At 45.0% G+C, this 18,734-nt stretch overlaps 1 protein-coding gene across 2 annotated transcripts in view; it reads left to right on the plus strand.

Annotated features, from left to right (window-relative positions):
- The window catches only part of EFCAB6 (EF-hand calcium binding domain 6), a 237,374-nt gene that overhangs the window by 55,784 nt on the left and 162,856 nt on the right, over window positions 1-18,734 (plus strand). For both annotated transcript variants that reach the window (XM_014864412.3, XM_070506757.1), the window contains 2 exons: window positions 5,669-5,805; window positions 9,691-9,803. In XM_014864412.3, the coding sequence (XP_014719898.3) occupies window positions 5,669-5,805; window positions 9,691-9,803 (250 nt within the window). The remainder of the gene's footprint in view (window positions 1-5,668; window positions 5,806-9,690; window positions 9,804-18,734) is intronic.

Genomic DNA, 18,734 nt, shown 5'->3' on the forward strand with positions numbered 1-18,734 from the left:
AAATGTACTCAAGGATCCTGAAATTCTAAATTCACATAATTTTCACATGTCACAGAATATCCTCCTTTTGATTTTTTTTCAACCATTAAAACATGTAAAAACCATTCTTAGCTTGCAGGCTAAGAAAACAGACAGCGGGCATTGCGGTGCCTGGAATGCAGGGAAGGGGGTCAGGCTGCCATGGGCAATGAAGCCAGGCCAGGAGAGCAGCCTTCCCCAGGCCCGTCCCTGGGCGATAGCACAGCAAGGGCACATTTCTTTTCTGAAGGTGAGCTGGATTTGGAGGAAGGAAGCAAGAGGCAGTGGCCCTTCTTCTTTTGTTAATGGTGCCCAGTTTTTCTCTCTCTCTGAAGATTTGACCCTCTCCAAGAGCATTCCTTCCAAGAAGCAGTGTGGATTTGAAGGGTGGGCCCGGAGCCCCTGGAGAGAGAGGCCAGGCAGGGGAGGGAGCCGGGTACCATTTTCAGGCAGGAATGCACCAAGATGTCAAGATGGCAGTCAGGGAGCCAGTGATGGAGTGGAAGTGTAATTAGGAAAGCCAGAAGAGAAGGCACCGAGTCCTGCCCCAGAGGGGACAGTGGCCGAGCCAGGGAGGGTGTTCTGGGCAGCAGATGCAGCATGTTGACTCACTCTGCAAGTGTTTATGAGCATCCACTCTGTGCAGGAACTGTTCCATGCTCTGAGGATACGGCAGCGGACAAAACCAAGTCCCCTCCATGGAGTTTCCATTTCGATGGAGGAAGAAAGGCAATGAACGAAAGAGACATGAAATGGTCCAGGTGTGGATGGATGCAAAGAAGGAAAATGAAGCAAGTGGGCAGAAAGGGACGAGGGTGCGCTTTTGTGCAGGCCATGCAGGAGGGCCTCTGTGAGCAGGTGGCCTGGGACTGAGACCTGAATGAAAGCCGGGAGGGAGGCGTCCAGCCGAGGAGACCAGACGTGCAAAAGTCTCAAAGGATGAGTGTGCTCAGCGTGTGTGAGAAAGAACATGGAGGCCCGCATAGCTGGAGCACAGTGAGAAGGGGAGAGTGGGGTCAGATGGCCTGGAGCTTCGGCCTCGGTGAGGACTTTGCAGCCTGCGGGAGCAGAGCCTGCCGTGCTTGTGAACTGAAGCAGTTCAGTGTGGCTGGGGCCCGGGACCATGGAGGCATGCCTGTGAGAGTCGGAGCTGGCGTGGCGCGTGAGCAGGGGGCTCGGAGACAGTCGGCTCTCGATGCAGACTTGTCCCAGGTCTACTAAACAGGCAGATGTCTGGCCTGCTGAAAAAGACCTGGATGCTGCCCACACCTAATTCCATTTTCTTTACCTTTTCCTCTCCTGCCCTCTTCTACCCTTCTCGGGGAGCAGGGAAATGGGGCGGGCAGGGGCACGGTCACCGTTGTGACCCCAGCCGCTTTATTCCTTCGTACCTTTTTCTTCTCGCCTGTCATGTCCAGGACAAGTCTCGCAGACCACGGCCCTAACTGTGTTGCCTTTGATAAGCCTCACCATCTGCAGCTCTATTCAGATCTTGCCAAACTTCAGTCTGACAAATGATAAGAAACTTGGAGACATACCTCTGGTGGGTGTGAGTTCTGTGCCAGATCTGCTGCTTGCCGGCTTTCCACGCTGGAGATCCATATGGGTTGCTTTGGGGTTTTAAAAAAGCGCATCGCCTCCTGTCCTCCGTTTTACCCGAAGAGGTGAATCGGGATTTGGCAGCAGAAAAGGTGCTGAGATATTTATATGGCCATGGGAACAAGTCTCCCCATGGCTGGGGCTCTGTTCTTTCAGATAGAGCGCTCAGGCTGACGGCGGACACCCACGAGCAGCTTTCACCCCACCTGAGGCTGTTCCCGCCCTTCCACGTTTGGTATTCCCAGTTCTGGATATTAAGATTGTGTCAGCCAATGCCCTCCAGTTGTAAGAAGTGGGAGATGTGTATAGAATTTAGCACAGGGCTTTGCACGTAACAGACATTCAGTTAATATTTGTTCAGTTATCTTGTTGCTGTGATCCTTATTACCTTGGTGCTGACTGTCATCATCATTACATTCAGGATCGGCCCTGGGGAGGTCTTTGCCAACGTATAACAAAACAAGGCTTCCTCAGAGTATGGCTTTTTTCCAAGCAGGTGACAAGAAGACCTTTTGTTCACTCAGACAGGTGCTTCCTGGGCACATACACCCTGCAGCTGCTGTCGCAGAGCTGGGTGAAGCAGTGGGCAGAACCCCGCTCCCAGGGAGCGGACCCACCGGAGGGAGAGACAGACAGCAGAGCCAATGTTACCTTAGAGAAGTGCTTTGAAGAAGATGAGAGTGGGTGGGTCCTGACTTACACACACGGTCAGGAGGCCTTTCTGATAAGATGGCATTTGGACCGAGGCCTGAATGAAGTGAGGGAGTGAGCCAGTGGGGATCTGGGGGGAATGTTCCAGGCAGAACAGCAAAAGCAAACTCCTTGAAGCAGGAGGAGCCTGGCACTCGTGAGGAGCGGCACAGAGTCTGCTGTGGCCAGAAAGCAATGAGCCAGGGGCCGGGTGAGGGCGTGGGGGGCGGGGGCTGCTGGGAGCCAGGCTGTGGGGCCTTTGCCTTTGACTCTGGGTGGGCTGGGAGCAGAGGAGGGTGTGCCCAGACCTGAACAGAATGCCTTGGTGCTGCTGTGTGGAGGACTCACTGTGGGGGCACGAGTGACCGCTGGAAGACCAAGTGGGACACCATTGCACCACCCCGTAGGGTGTGAGGTGGAGGGGTGAGATGTGGCTGGATTCTGGAAGTGTATGAAGGGAGAGCTGCCAGGCTCTCCTCATGGCCTGGATGTGGGACGTGAGAAGAACAGAATCTGGCAGAGTGGATCTGCGACATATTGGGATGGGGAGATGGTGGGAGGAGCCAGTTGGGTTTGGGAAACCTGGGGTGTCTGTTAGACTCTCAAGGTGGACGTCATCCAGGCAGCTGGCTGTCCTAACCTGGGCTCAGAGGAGAGGCCAGGGCTGGAGACAGACATCTGAGAGTCAGCTGGGCATTAAAGCCACAGGACTGGACCACCAGGAGTAAGTGCGGTCAGAGGAGCAGAGACCCAAGGACCGAGTCCTGAGGCAGCCCAGAGTTCAGAGGTTGGGGAATTGAGGAACAAGTAGGCAGGGAGACCAGAAGAAGGAAGAAAGGCGGAGGAGACCCAGGAGAGTGGGGTGTGGAAGCCAGGTGGGAAGCGTGTGGAAGGCTGCTGCGGGGCAGCGTGTGAGGACCGAGTGGCCGTTGGTCACCCTGACAGGGATGTTTCTGCAGAGTGGTGGGGACAAAACTGATGAGCGGGGAGGGACACCTTGGAGATAGAAAGCACCGATGGCTCTTGAGAGGGGATCTCTGCAAAAGGGAAGAAGTGGCTGGAAGAAGAGGAGAGGCAGGGAGGGAGGAATCGTTTCTCAGATGGCTCGTTGTAATGGGGACCAACCTGGAGCAAGGAAACATGTGCAGGAGCAATTCCTCACGTGGGCGAGAGGGGACAGGGTCACCTGGGTGACCTGGGTGGCCTCACGGAACAGGAGGGGAGGCCGATCGCGTGGGTATTGAGTCAGACAGACTGTAGATGTCGGGGGAGCATGGGGACGTGGTCTTCCAGTTGCTCTGTTTCCTCCATAAATGAGGAGCAGGTTATCTGATGGAGAGGAGGAAGGAAGCTGCGAAGGGAGGTGGGGGACTGGAGAAGGCGGAGCGGCTGTCTGGACGGGGGTGGGGAGTGGATCCTGGGGAGGGATTCCCACGTGCACCCCTGCTCCGGGCCAGGTGGTCTCCAGTGAGGGGAGCCAGGAAGGTGCACCACGGCCCGCCCTCTCCAGCCTCATCAGGCGCTTGGCCTGGGCAGTGAGTCGGCTTTAACCAGGGTGAGTCTGCGGAGAGAGGGTGAAGGAAGAGGGCGGCGGGGGCTCAGCACACATGCAAGGTGATTATGAAGATGGACTGGTTAGGGGGTAGTGGGGAGGAGGGGGAGTGGAGAGAGAGAAGGAGCCAGAACAGCAGGTGGGGCCGGGTGGAGAGAAGATTGTGGGGTTTGGCACTCAAGGGAGGGAGCTAGGAGGGTGGAGGGGTGGTTGGAGTGGGGCTTGATTTTGGAGAGTGGCAGGTATGGGTATAACAAGGTGCTGGGTGTGAGCAGGGAGCCGTTCCCTCTGGAGGGGAGAAGGACCAGGAGCCAAGAGACGGGGTGTCAGGTTGTCTGCGTGAGCACCACGCGGGTGCTGGAGGCAGGACAGGCGTGCCGGGGCTGAGGGCCCCCGGGCATGAGCGGGCACAAGAGGGTTTCCAGACAACGCAGCCAGGAGGAGCCAGGGAGAAGGGAAGCAGCTGTGTGGAGGAGGCCATCCTCCCACCAGCTCAGTGGTTCTTCAAGCATGAGCCGAACAGCCACCCAGAAGCCGGCTGCGAGGGTTCCTGGTGGGGCAGTGGACTTTAGTCAGCCTGAGACAGCGAAGGGACCGGTCAGAGAACACACTGAAGAAGGAGGCGTGTTGATATAAAGGGAGCGAGCCTGTTTGTCCTAGAGTTCCGCTCAACTCGCTCCCCGAGGTGCACTCAGAATCTGGGCTGGACGTGGGTTCGTCCAGTACGGGCGGTAGAAGCAGGCTTCTGGATCCAGTCATACCTGACGCTCATCACTCTTCATCCGCTATCCCATCTTTGGCTTCGTATCCTGCCCGCACAATCCCTCCTGTCCTCCCCTCAGAGCGGGAGGTCGGACCCCAGCTGCCTCTTCTGGCTCAGAGGCCACCTCCTGCAGGAAGCCCCCCAGATGGCTGGGGCTGCAAGGGCCTGTTCCCTCCTGTGAAGGCCGCAGCTCCTCGTTTGTTGTTTGGCTCTTGTTCCCACTTGGGTGAATATTTGTTTGCATGTCTTGTCTTCTCTGCGGGGCTGTGTGCTTAAAGGACTGACCTGAGTTTGAATCCCAGCGTCATCCTCGTCCAGCTGGGTGATGTTGGGTGACTCGCGTCGTCTCCCTGACCCTAAACATGGGGAATGGTGCTTTCTTCCTGGGGGTCAGGAGCACCCAATCACACAGCTCGGGGCTCGGCACACGGGAGCCCAGGGCGTGTTTCTGCCCTCTAAATATAAGTCGTTTAAAGGCAAGCGCACAGCTCGGGCTCTCTGCGTCCCCACAGGGCCTAGCCAAATGCCGTTCACGTCTGTGAGCCCAATAAATATGCATTGGCAGGATTTGGGGAAGATCTCTATAAAACTTTTCTGTAATATCTTTAAAAAATTCAGAGGGGTTGAAATATGCAGTCATGCTTTTCAGCTCCTAGTAAAAATAGTTTGCATATGGCTATGAAAAATAAAAATTGTACAAGTCCAGCTATGCCAGAACTATAGTTTTTAAGTATCAATTAAACAAAAAGATTTTTCCTCTGGCTTAAAAGGGAATGAATTGTGTCTGAGACCTATTGCTTTACACCAGAAAGAATTCTTTTTTTAAGCTTACTAAGACCATTTACAGAGAAAATTGCCTTGAAAACATTCAATAAATGCAAAGTGTTCTTTTTTCCATAGACATGTCATTTTGCAATCCTACGACTGTGAGTCTCTGAAAACATTTTATTCTACAAGAAGCCTTTAAAAACTTTCACATTTTTTATTACCATTTTGATTTTCGACACTGGATCTTTTGACTTTTCCTAAATCACTTTTATACACAGATTTTCAAAAACATTAAAACTGTTATGAAAGCCCTTAAGCTCATTGATGTTAACAAGACTGGTCTGGTCCAAGCACGTGAGCTGAGGAGAGTTCTGGAGACCTTCTGTTTGAAGATGAAAGATGATGAATACAAAAAGTAAGTAAACGAAGGTATGGTGAGAGGCTGCTCCGGAGAACTGTAAACCAGGTTCAGAACGGGACCTGTCGGGTTCCTTGGTTCCATGCGTCATCCTCCTTCCCGCCTTCTCTGTCTCGACTGTTTTTAAAAGAGGCACTCATTCGGCATTTCTCCCACATTTGTGATGCTCTTCATGAGTTCTCAAAAACGAGAGCTAATGGTTCTAATTCCTTAAGAACCCTAGGGTGAGAATCATCTGGCCTGCAGACTTGAACACATCTCGATTATTTAAGTAATCCATCACCAGTTGTCTCTCTTTTCCTGGTTGGCACACGCCCTCTGTCCCTTGCGTTTCCAGTTCACAGTTGACTTTGACTCACAGCCTGGGGTTAGGAGAAGAATGAAACATTTCAGGATGCATCCATTAGCTGATATGCTCCTCATGGGCTCTCCATGCTGATGTAATAACAGAAGCTTGATTCTCCTTTGAGGACTGTTGTTGCTGAGGTGGGGGAGCGCTGCGGCGGGGGGGCACTGAATAACTGAGTGTTAGCTGCTTCTTGGCGTTTGAAAGCTGCTGCCACCTGCTCCTGACTCGAGGGCAGCATGTGGAAGCCTGCATGGACATTTTTTTGAGCCTCCAATAAACTCCAGATCATTTAGAAGAAGCCAAATGCTTAGCTTCTGTGGCTACTTGTGTTTTGAATGGAAGCCACGAGAAGGGGGGCTGTGTTTTGCTTTAGAGAGGACTCAGTCCTCAGCCAAGAAGTGCTCTTCCTCTTCCTGCCTTTTCCCATTTTTTAAAAAATCCTCCAGGCCATTAACAAAAGTACCAAGCCTTATTGTTTCACTCTGAGCCTGAGAGTTTCACGTTGCACTGCAGTTATAAATTGCCATTAAAATGGGTTGCCGTGGTTGCTTACATAGTCTGATAAAGACAGAGGTGCTTCCGTTGGAAGTGGCGGAATTTGCTCCTATAGCAAGGAAGTCAAAAGGGCATGTGACAGTGTCATGGAGAAAAGCAAAGGAGACTTTTAAAAAAATGGATATTTCCCCGTCTTTTGAATATTTTCTTCTTTTTTCCTCTTTATAACCCACCTCAGAATATAAAAGACATAATAGATGTTTTAATTTTTACATCTTTCCGCCTGGGAAAGTGTCCAGAATAAGATCCAAACAAAACAAATTAAATAATTTTGTGCGTGCAATTATAGAACAGAATCAGCACTCTTCTGAAACAGGCAATCAAAACACAAAACAGTGTTTTATTTGACAATAAACCTTGTGTTTGGCACTGCAGTCTCCAACCTAGTAAATCTATAAAAAAATGTTACTGTCTGTTTCCCCATCTCATAAGTATTGAATAATAAAGAACTCCACAAATTTTTATTTGAGATATTTTTTAAGCCTCAAAAACAATGCTGTTTTCACGATAAGGCTTGAGAAACTTAACATAATAGAATTGCTTTCCTTTAGATTAGAAACGCGGAAGATCAAAAGTAGCCCATTTCTTCAATTGCTTTAATGCTCTTCTTATTGAAGCTCAGGAACAGACTCTTTCCTTGAGAAGCTGCTTCAGCATTAACTTTGCCTTTTTAGTTTTTGAGCAGGAAACACAATGCATTTTTTAATCCTTTTTTTCCTTTGACAGCTTTCTGTTTAATATCAGCCTATGGGCTGGTGTGGTCCGAATGGCCTTGGCTTTGAAGTCAGGCACGCTGGGGGCGGGTCTGACCTCTGCCCTTGTTCCAGGGCCTTGGGAAGCTCCTGGCCTCTCTGAGACTCAGTTTTCTTCTAAGGAAGTGGAGACTGAGGAGCCCACCTTGCAGGGCTGGCATGACGATTCCATGTAACGCACAAAGTGGGCCTGCGATGCACCTGGCACACAGTAGGTGCTTGATTCTCAGTGACTCTATCATAATCGTAAAGATTCCACAGATGCCCTTTACTCTTTGAAAAACAGTTCTCTTTAAGCTTCAGAATACCATCCAGCCTATGTAAACAAGAGGCAAGAGAGAAAATCATCACCAAATTTTATACTTAGTCAGACAATCCTGAGGCCCGTTGGGTTTTGTTCTTTCTTTCCCATCTCCCACCACCCTACCCGCCATTGCCCTGCAGGCCAAAGTATTTGAATCCAGGTAAATAATTTCTGAGCGGCCTGGAAAACAAACTCACTCACTAGAGGTCAGCCTGCTGCCTGAGCAGATGAGTGAAGCCCGAGGCACAGTTCCAGGCGGTGACGCTGGAGGCAGTTATGTCCAGTTGGCGTCGTTCCCTTCACCCCTGAAGTCGGCCTTCCCACGTGACCCACCTGCCTGTAGGTCTCTGCGGACGTGTGGGTCCTGCTCAGCGTTCAGGTCCCTGGGAGAACGGCCTTGGTGGTTTCAGGTTAGGGACAGTCTGTCTCCCACGCCTTTATCCTTGTCAAAAGCCGTTTGAGATGCTGCATCCTTGGGCAGAACTGAGGCTTCATGTCTGAAATTTTATCTGTAGGAAATATCACTGCGGGATCCTGTCTGTCTGTCCTCAGTGAAGATGCAGCAGGTTAATGAATGTGGATGGGCTGGGCATTAGGGAAGGTCAGGATTCTCTTCTGAGCAAATACAAGTTTCAAGGAATGCTGGATTTTCACAGAAAACAGGAAGGTTGGTGGTGAGATTTTTATCAGTATCCCGACATCTTCCTGGAGCGGCAGAGTCGCCAGCGCTTTCTAGAGGTCGGCAACTTGAAAGGGGGCACGTTAGGTGCCACCTTCTGGGTTCCTGAGCCTACGGCCTTATTTTCACAAGACAGAGACTATGGATGAAAAATGGAGCTATTTGGGGAGGTTCAGTATTAACATCTGGCAGCTATCATATCTCAAGATAATTTTTCTTATTAGAACAATAGGCAAGATTCATCAAAGTGGAAAAAAAAGGTATGCATTGAAATGAATACATGACATTACTCTTTGTTAAATTTGGAAAACAGAAAAATAACAAATACTTTAAGTGATAATTACTAAATTTTTAGAAAGCTGCATGAAATTAGATAATTATAGAAACGAACACATATGGAGATAATATAACCAAACATTTAAAAACTGTCAATTTTTTATAAATGTAATAATGCAGAAATTATCTAGAAAACCATTTATCAAGTGGCAGATTTGAATAATAGAAAATTCACTTTAAAAGGAAAAAAAATCCAAACATCCTATTTATCTTAACTTTAAAAAAAGAGTATCTCAGTATATTTCAGGGAGAGACATTGGTTAAGTGTTTTAAAATTTTCTCTTTATATATAGAAATCATAGAATGATCCAAGAAACGCTTTGCCCCCACTGCCATTCACTGCCTTGAAAGGGCGTTCCATCTGGGGCCTCAGTTTCTCTCTGTGCGATGGTACACTTGGTCAAGAAGATGGGCTGTGTTCTCCACTCCACCCAGCTCTCGATTTCTCTGGTTATAGAAATTGTAGGCTAACTGACTCGTGGCTCAGATCCATGCCCCCCAGTTCTTAAAGGGCAGTGGGACCTGCTTTTGCTGTCTGAGGGCAGAGGTGGCTCCCAAGCAGCCTAAGCCTTGGCCGCCCCCTCCCCCCGCCAGAGAAAGGAGAAGATGCTGCAGGCCGGGGCACTCCCTGGGCGGCTCCTGAGGGGTTCCTGTCCCGTTGGAATCTGCAGGCATCCATCTATGCATCTATCCGTAGGCCAAGTAAAGTGATCTCCTTCCAAGGGGCTGCATTTTATCATCTTACGGTAACATTCCTAGGGTCTACTTTTCAATTCCAGCTCTAGCTAGAAACACACATTAAAATTAATGCCGACCCCAGTGCAAAGGAGACCTTAGTAACGAGCTTGCTTCATTGTAGGGTCTCTGTATCATGGGTTCTGATTACTAAAGAATATTTCCATTTTAGGTTTGCAAAGCACTACAACATTGATACAGATACTGCAGTGGATTATAATGCTTTTTTGAAGAACCTCAGTGTAAATAATGCCTTGAACCTTAGGTATCATATGGGAGATCAAGGTAAGTGTTTTTACGGCATATTGCTCAAGATTGCAGGATCCTTCGGCATGGTAATTCCTCTTCTGTAAATCTGTGCTGAGGAAATACTTTCAAAAATGGAGAAAGCATTATCCACAAAGATAGTCCTGGTACCATTATTCATAAGAATAACATAAATGTCTAGCAACAGGAAAAGGGTTAAGCGAGTCACAGCGTATCCACACGGTGAAATGTGCAGCCAGGAGCAGTGATTTCCACAGAGTTAATGAGAACATGAAAAATGTATGTGGAATATCAGAAACTGATTGGAAAGAAATTCGTCTTCAAGTGATGTGTCTCTGAAGGTTGTTTTGTTCTTCTTTCTGCTGCTCCTGTATTTTCAGAAATTTTTAATAATTGTGTCATTTCTTTAATGATGGGAAGAATCTTAGTGTTAAAGAGCAATAGTCGAGTAGCTGATACAGTTATATTAGCCATGTGGAGCTGGGCTTCTGCAGGCACGTAACCTTGAGAAGGAACGTTTTTCCTTGCACTGATGGCCTTGATCCCAGCCTCCTCGGCAGAGCGCCCAGAGTTGTCCACCTGTTGGCTGGTTTTGGGGAGAGCAGCGTCCACGTCCTTGAGGATGGACGTGTGAAGAGCACACCTGGAGATCCCCCTTCCGGGCCTGTGGTCCTTTGAGGCGAGCGGTGTCTAGCCTCGGAGATTAACCACCTGTGACTGGCTCATTCAAGACGGGTTGTCTGTGTCTGGTTTCTACTTAATTCAGTGCAGCACATATTCATGGAGCACCTTCTATGACTGTCAGATCTGCCTCCTTAACAAGTCTAAAAATGAAAATTCTCAGATTTCAGCTCAGGTTCACTAATCAAGACTGCTTATAGCAGACTCGGGGACTCTACTTTTTAAAGCCTCCCAAATTTTGGGAATTCCTAGACGAGATGATCTTCTAAGGACCCTTTCATCCCTTATGTTTTGTTAATTCATGTGCAAGTCCCTGGACTACTAGGCCCTTCACTGCGTACAAGCCAAGTAACATACTCTGTCTCTAAGAAGTGTGTGTGTGTGTGTGTGTGTATTTTAAAAAATAGGGCAGGTAAGACATAAAATAGGTCACGTAAAGAACAAATAATAATAAAAGCATCTGTTTATTGTGTTTTCTCTCGACACTTTGTAAACCTTAACTTTAATTTCATTTCTCTCAGCAGCTTTGTGGAGCAGTTATTATTATCTTGCTTTTTCAGATGAGAAACCTTGATTCAAGGGTGCTAAATGGATTTCCCTGTGTCACATAGCTAGTGTGTGGTGGAGTCGAGATCTGAGTTGTTCACCTCCAAAACATCTATTTAGAGACCTGTAAGAGAAGAACAAGGTGTCGTGGGGTGTTCACAGGAAGAGCAGGGCTGGCTGGTTAAGAGCTAGGAGGCACTTTTGCTGGAGCAGAGCTCACAGGGTGTGTGTGACAAACACCGAGGGGATGAGAGCATTCTAGTCCGAGGGCCCTTGAGGGGAACGTGTTTGGCTGAAGCGTGAGCTATGCTTTTGGCCCCAGTGGGATATAAGATGGTATCTAGCCTGATCATAGAAGATTTTCATCACAAATAAGTTTATATACCTGACGTGACAACCATAAGAATCGACCCCATTGATTGAATGTTTGTTCCATGCCAGGCACTAGGCTCGGCACGTTCTTCTCCCGTTTCCTCATGTTCCCCGCAGCCCTGTGAGGCGGGCGCTGATGCAGACGAGGAAAAAGATTGAAGTAACCAATCAAAAGAGTTCTATCACCCAGAAATAGCCACAGTCAGCGTTATTCCTGGCGTCTTTCCATACATAGATATGGCATCAGAAGAACAGACTTTGAAATGAAGCTGAAGAAAATGTTTCTTTTTTGGCTGCACACAATTCCACGAGTCACACTTTTCTCCTTCAGAACATCATAGACTTGGATCCTTTGCCATCTGTACTGAGTCTGTGGAGAAGTCTGAGGCTTGCCTAATTTTCTCCCTTATTGGTGATTTGCTTTTTCTAGCTAATTGCCTAAGGAATTATCTGTCCCTGAATTTCAGTGACATAGCTAGGATACGTCTTGGTGTTGAGCTTTCTGCATCAGTTTTCCAGAACACAGTGTATTTTCAATCTGAAAATTAAATTCTTTCTTCAAGGTTTTGTTCATTTGTTTTTAGTAACATTACATATCTTTGAATAAATCTTCTGTTCCAGTTTTCAGATTTTTAACTTTGGTGATACAAATTATCCTTATGTTGGATTGTCCTTGTCTTCTATAGCAATTAAATTGTCTCCAGGTACTTTATTCTCTTTGTCCTTTTCTTCTGTATTCAGAATGATCATTTTAGGTCTGTACATGTTATTTGATTGTCAGCAAGATTGATCCTATTCCTTGCTATGTTTACTTCATTGCTTCTATAATGGTGTTCCCAGTGGTCTGCCATATTGTTTTCCATCTCATTTTGTTGGCTCATCATCTTGTTATTGAGTTCTTGTTTTATTGAATTTATGTTCTTATTAAGGTATTATGTAATGTAATTTTATACCTTGATCACATTGTCTTCCAAAGTGGTATCTTTGCCTTTTTGCATGACACTCCACTCCTTCCTTCTCTGTCCACCTACCTCCACTCCCCAACTTTTTTGCTGTAGAGTTTACATAATTTTAAGAAATTTTTATTAATTCAACATTTTATTTCATTATACATGTAATTAATCAGAATCTACCTTCAAATAATTTTTACTAATTCACATGAAGTGTAAGAACTTTACAATGGTATTTTTCCAATTCTCCTCTCCTGTCTTTTGTACATTGCTGTCACATATCATACTTTTACGTACACTACAAACACAGACTACAGTGCTACAGTTTCTGTTGTCTGCTGAGATTTCCTATCTGTTCATTCATTAGTAGTTTACTTTCCTTTATATTCTCAAACATTTATTTTTGAATTTTAAAGTACTTTAAAATCTTTATCTGCTAAGTCCAACCTCTAGGTCATTTAAGGGGTTGATCTTTACTGATTACCTTTTTTTCATGAATATGGATCACAGTTTCCTGGGTTTTTTCCTATATCTAGTAATTTTGGAATTTATCCTATATATAGTACATTTTGCGTTGGAGAGACTAGGGATTCTGTTATGCCTCTCTGAAGAACTTCCGTTTTTGTTTTAGCAGCCAGTTTACTTGTCTGTGCTCAAACTCTGATCTTTGTCTTCACTGAGGAAGTTAACATCTGAAATCTTTGTTCTGCTGTTTTAGCCTTAGCTGGGCTTCATATTGTCTGCTCTGCTCATCTGTAGTCCAGGCCTTAGCCAGAGATTTCTGCAAATTTGTCCACAGGCTTTGGAGATGCTCCTCTCTGCCTTTCTTTTGGGGCTTTCCCTCATGACTTTCCAGCTGCTGTGGTAGTCCTGAACTCTGTTTGCTGATTCCTAAAGCCAATATTGGGTTTACATCCAGTATACTAGCCACTTAGTATGATTCCAGCTGAGGCCTTCCCTCAGGCAAAAGGCCAAAGAAGAGGAAATTCAGTGAACGTTGCTCCATTTTTCTGAGGGTTGACTCCAGTTTATGTTGGTTGCTCTCTAATGTCTTCAGATAGTTTTTGTTTATATTTTGGGCAGAGTTTATGATTGTTATCAGCTATGGAGGATAGGTATGAGCCAATCCACCACAATTGAAAGCAAAACCTTCTGGCTGCCTATATTAAGTTTCTTTTTGCTTCAGTTTATGCTGGTAACTTTATTATTTTTTGGCTAATTTTTACTGCTTTTTTCTTTTGCTTATTTTATTAGGTGTTCTAAGAAGGTAAGTTCTATAGTGCAATTTCAATTTGCCATAGAAATCTCATTTTTTTCCATTATTGGTAGTTGGCAGGAGGCTTACTTTATTGGGGATACCTAAAATAATAACACATCTAAAATGAAAGACATCTTTGACTGATTAAATATGAGATATGTACCTAGTTGTCCTGCATATTTCTGGTCCTACATCATCTACAGCATGGAAGTACTCCAGTCTGTCTACACCCAGTCACAGAGATCACCTTACAATCTTATTCACGCTTATTTTCCCATTGAATGCTTATCTCATAACTTTCATAATTGAAATACAAATCCTTCAGTTAGAAGGCAAAATCTTTCTTCTGATGTTCTTAAAGATACAGTAGTTTGGGGCCATGGGCCACACCATGTTAAAGCTCTCCTCTGAGGCTGTCAGACAGAGGCCTGCTTATGGGTGTGAGGTGGGAGAGGGTGAACCGCTGACACCAGCTCTCCTCGTCCTCACTGCCGTCCTGGGAGTTCAAAATCCTCAGCCCCAGAGTGTGAATCTTATGTTATCAGCTTATCCTTTCTGGGTTGGATTGTAATGGAAATTACTTTATTTGGACAATGGGTTAGCTAATTGTTGTTTTGGGAAAAGCCAAGGTATCCAGACAGGTTGCCCAGAGTATCACCCAAGCGAAGAAGACAGGATGCTATCTGGAGCGGTTCAAGGTCGTTTCCAGGTTTGGATTTCTTTCTTTCCGCGTAAGCCCTTGAGAAGTAGGTCTTCCTGCCTCGCTGACACAGCTTCTGTAAGACCGCCACATCAGGACTGAAAACCTTTGTCATATCTGCTCAGCTGCTTCCGTCCTTCTTGTTTGTCTCTGTAGTCATTTTGGTTATTGGAAGCTTATTCTCTGGTAAATTCCTTAGGAATCTACTTAGGCTCATGGAGGCGATATTCTCTGATTTCTTGCCTGTTCATGACGGTTTGCATGTGGCCTTTACAGTTGAAAAACAGTTTGTCTGGAGATAAAATCCTTGGCTCAGGTTTTTTTCTTTAAGTCTCTTAAATATTTTTACCCATTGCCTGGTGACGTGAAGTTTGGCAGAGGAAAAGTTTGATGACAATCTAATTTTATTTTCCTTATTAGTAACTTGATCTTTGTTCCTGAATATCTAGATAATTCTTTTTCCATTTATTTAAAACCTAATCATTTTCCTAGAATATGCCGCGATGTTGGGTACTTGTGATTGATTTCCCGAGTATTTGTGAACTATTTGAATTAGCAGATTTGACTCTCTTATTTCAGGAAAACTGCATGAATTGCAGTTTTTAGTATCTGTTCCGTTCTATTGTTTGGTTTTCTTCTCAGGATTCACAGTATGTGTATCTCAGACTTTTCCTATCTTCTCTTCTAGACTGCAGCTTTCTCACAAGTCTTCTTTCCTTCCTCCTTTCTTCCCTTTTTTGCTTACCTGATATAAGTTTTTCTTTTTCACCTTCTATTACTGTTGTGTTTGTTTGCTCTTGTGTTCCTTTTAGTTTAGTCTTCATTTCTGAAATTTTATTTCTAATCTGCTCCTGAGTTCTATCATCTAATTTCTGAGCTTTTCTATCTCTGATTGATATTGTTCTTCCATGTCTCCTATCATTTAAAACTTTCCTTATCAATCAATATACAGCTGATATATCTTGAGTGTCTGCTGAGTGCCAGGCACCCTCATTCATCATCTCGTCCTCATAACACCTCTGTGGCCCAAATGCTGTTTCCATCTCTCTTTGCCAGTGGGGAAACAAAAGCACAGGTCGCGTAGCTCGTAAGGGGCAGAGTCAGTAACTGCACGCAGGCAGTCTCTTTCCAGAGTCTGTCCTCCTCGCTTTGTACTGTCTCAGAGTTTCCGAAGTTTACCCACCTGGGACCTCCCACTGAGAAGTGCTTTCCTTGGCGCTCCAGCCTGGAAGCCCGTGGACACATGAGTAAATTCTATACTGCTTCCAATTTTTTTACACTGAGGTTTTTTACTACTGTTTTAATAATAATTATTTTCTATATGATGGTTTGAGCATTTTTGGAAGATATTCTCAAGTGAGCAATAATTTTAAAATATATGTCACCTATTTGCATTTGTTCCAAAAATTTCACTTTCGTAAGTAAGCACATGATTCCACATACCTCTTCTTATCCATTTCTACTTCTCATATGAAGTCCTGCTTTTCTGTTATCTATGAATTATGAACGATGGATAAAATTTGCTAATGTGTGTTTATTTTTTGGGAAGGTGTGTCATAAGAGGACTAATTACCGAGAGCTCTTTGTAGGTTTGACGCTGTTCTTACCTCTGTGAGGGAGTCTCTAGTTTGCATATTTGCAGAGACCCATTATCTATGACTTTTCTATATATAGGACAAGATTTATTCTCGATTCCTGGTGCATATTTCTGTTTTGCTGCGTCTGTGTCCTAATGAGCCATCATCACCTTGCTTGTCAGAAGCACCGTCTGTTTGGGCTCATGAAGAGCTGACATCGGGGGTGATTTCCCCTTGACGCACTTGAGACACACATGAGTGCCCCCATAAGCTTTGGATTCCTCTCTACCCAGTTTCAAATCAGCAAGCATCCTTCAGGGGAGATTTTGGGGAAATCGGAAGGTGGTAGGAATTATTAAGCTGCACGGAGCATGACCCTGGTGTAACTGTGATGAGAGGAGTCATTGGGTGTGAATTGAGTTTGTCAGCCAGCCTGTTGTAGCACCTATAGCTGCACAGGCTCCTGGACCGTGAGCTCCCGGAGGGCAGGCCTCACGCCTTAACCCCCCTCCCCCCAGTCCTGGCTGTTGTTTACGGAGCGTGAATGGGTTTCCCTAGATGTGCTGTGTGTGCTCCTCAAATCGCCACAACAGGACCATTGCCCCCGGGTGGAGTGGGCTCAGGACTCAGTATGGAAAGCTGAGGCTGACACCTCCATGTGCCCAACCAGGTCAGCCCCTGGCCCCGCGGCTTGGCCTCCTCGTCTCCACGGAGGCACTGAGGCTCCTGCATTCTGAGATCCCGTGTTTCCAGTGCTCGGCCCACTGAGACTCCAGACGGCATCCTAGGGACTGGCTTTGTATCTTGTTATGGAGCCCAGAGGGGTCCCCTGGGCAGGCTCTTATGCTTTTTTCCCTTTCGTTCTTTTTTTTTTGTGAGATGGAAATGGAATTCCAGATGACTGGCAGTTTGTTAACTGCGGCTGAGTCGTTATAAGTGTGCTTAATTTGAGTGAAGCTTATTTGCAGACATTTTAGGAAATAAATCTGGGAAACCATTTGTGATTCTTTGCAGTCAACTCTGAGAAAGAAAATGGCTATATTTTAGATTTATTTTATTCTCTTTTATTATATAAGTAATACATGCTTGTTGCAAAAAAGCCAGAAAACACAAAAACAAAAATAACAATTCCCTGTAATGCTACCTGAATCTACAGCTGTATTCTTTTTGTGTTAGCCTCCCAGATTTTCTTCTGATGCATAGATAGATGGATAGATGGATGGATGGGTAGACAGGCAAGTACTCAAATAAGTGTTAAAATGAAAATTATGTTATGCTAGTCATCCTTTCTTTCAGTCACGAAACAGTGTATTTCAAGGAAAATTTTCCACATCCCTTAATTTAGGCAGGCATCTTTGTTTTTAATGTCTGTATAGAATTTCATAGGCTCGATGAACCATAATTTGTAAAACCAATCTCTAATAATGAGCATTTAAATTATTTCAACTTTTTCTCTTATAAACAGTGCAGAAAGTACCCTTACCCGTGTGCGTTTGTTGAGTGGTCCCATTATTCCGTTAGTATAACATTCTAGAAGGGTATTTAAGAGTACTCAGGTACCAAGTTTTCTATACACAAGCTAGAATTGATTTCTTTCTTTGTCATTCCTTTTAATCCTTGCCTATTTGAGAAGTAGAAAAGATGTTAACTTGTTTTAATTAGAATTTTTATTTTGTTTTATTATTTTTACTCAATTTATTTAAACTAAAAAAACCCAAAAGTAGTTCACCCATTTCTCCCACCCCCACCCCCAACCTCTACCAACCACCAGTCTATTCTCTGTATCTGTGAGCCTGGTTATTTATTTCTTTATTTTTAGATTCCACTTGTAAAAGAGATAGTACAGTACTTGACTCTCTCTGTCTGACTTATTTCGCTTACCATAATGCCCTCAAGGTCCAGCCGTGTTTTCGCAAATAGCAAGATTTCATTCTTTTTTATGGTTGAATAATATTCCATTTTGTGTGTGTGTGTGTGTGTGTGTGTGTGTGTGCGCACGCATGTCTACACACCATAATTTCTATATCCGTTAGTCCATTGATGGACGCTTAGGTTGTTTCCATACCTTGGCCATTGTAAATAGTGCTACAATGAACATGGGGTGCACATATCTTTTCAAGTTAGTGTTTTTGTTTTCTTTGGATAAATACCCAAAAGTGAAATTGCTGGGTCAGACGGTAATTCTATTTTTAATTTTTCTGAGGAACCTCCATACTGTTTTCCATAGTGCCTGTACCAATTTACATTCCCACCCACAGTGCACAAGGGTTCCTTTTTCTCCACATCCTCACCAACACTTATTTCTATTCTTTTTGATAATAGCCGTTCTAACAGGTGTGAGGTGATATCTCATTGTGGTTTTGATTTGCATTTCCCTGATGATTAGTGATGTGGAGCATCTTTTCATGGACCTGTTGGTCATCTGTGTGTCTTCTTTGGAAAAGTATCTATTCAGATCTTCTGCCCATTTTTAAATCAGATTGTTTGGTTTTTTGTTATTGAGTTGTATAAATTCTTTATATATTTTGGATATTAGCCCCTTATCGGATATATGATTTGCAAGTATTTCTCCCATTCCATAGGTTGCCTTTTCATTCTGTTGACAGCTTCCTTTGTGGTGCAGAAGTTTTTTACTTTGACGTAGTCCCGCTTGTTTATTTTTGCTTTTGTTGCTTTTGCTTTTGATGTCAGATTAAAAAAATCATTGCCAAGAGCTAAGTAAAGGAGCTGATTGCCCATGTTTTCTTCTAGGGGTTTTATGGTTTCAGGTCTTATTTTCAAGTTTTTAATCCATTTTAGAGTTAATTTTTGTGTATAGTGTAAGATAATGGTTCAGTTTCATGCTTTTGCATGTGGCTGTCCTAT

This window comes from Equus asinus, chromosome 4 (assembly GCF_041296235.1).
Source record: "Equus asinus isolate D_3611 breed Donkey chromosome 4, EquAss-T2T_v2, whole genome shotgun sequence".
NCBI classification, from domain to species: Eukaryota; Metazoa; Chordata; class Mammalia; order Perissodactyla; family Equidae; genus Equus; species Equus asinus.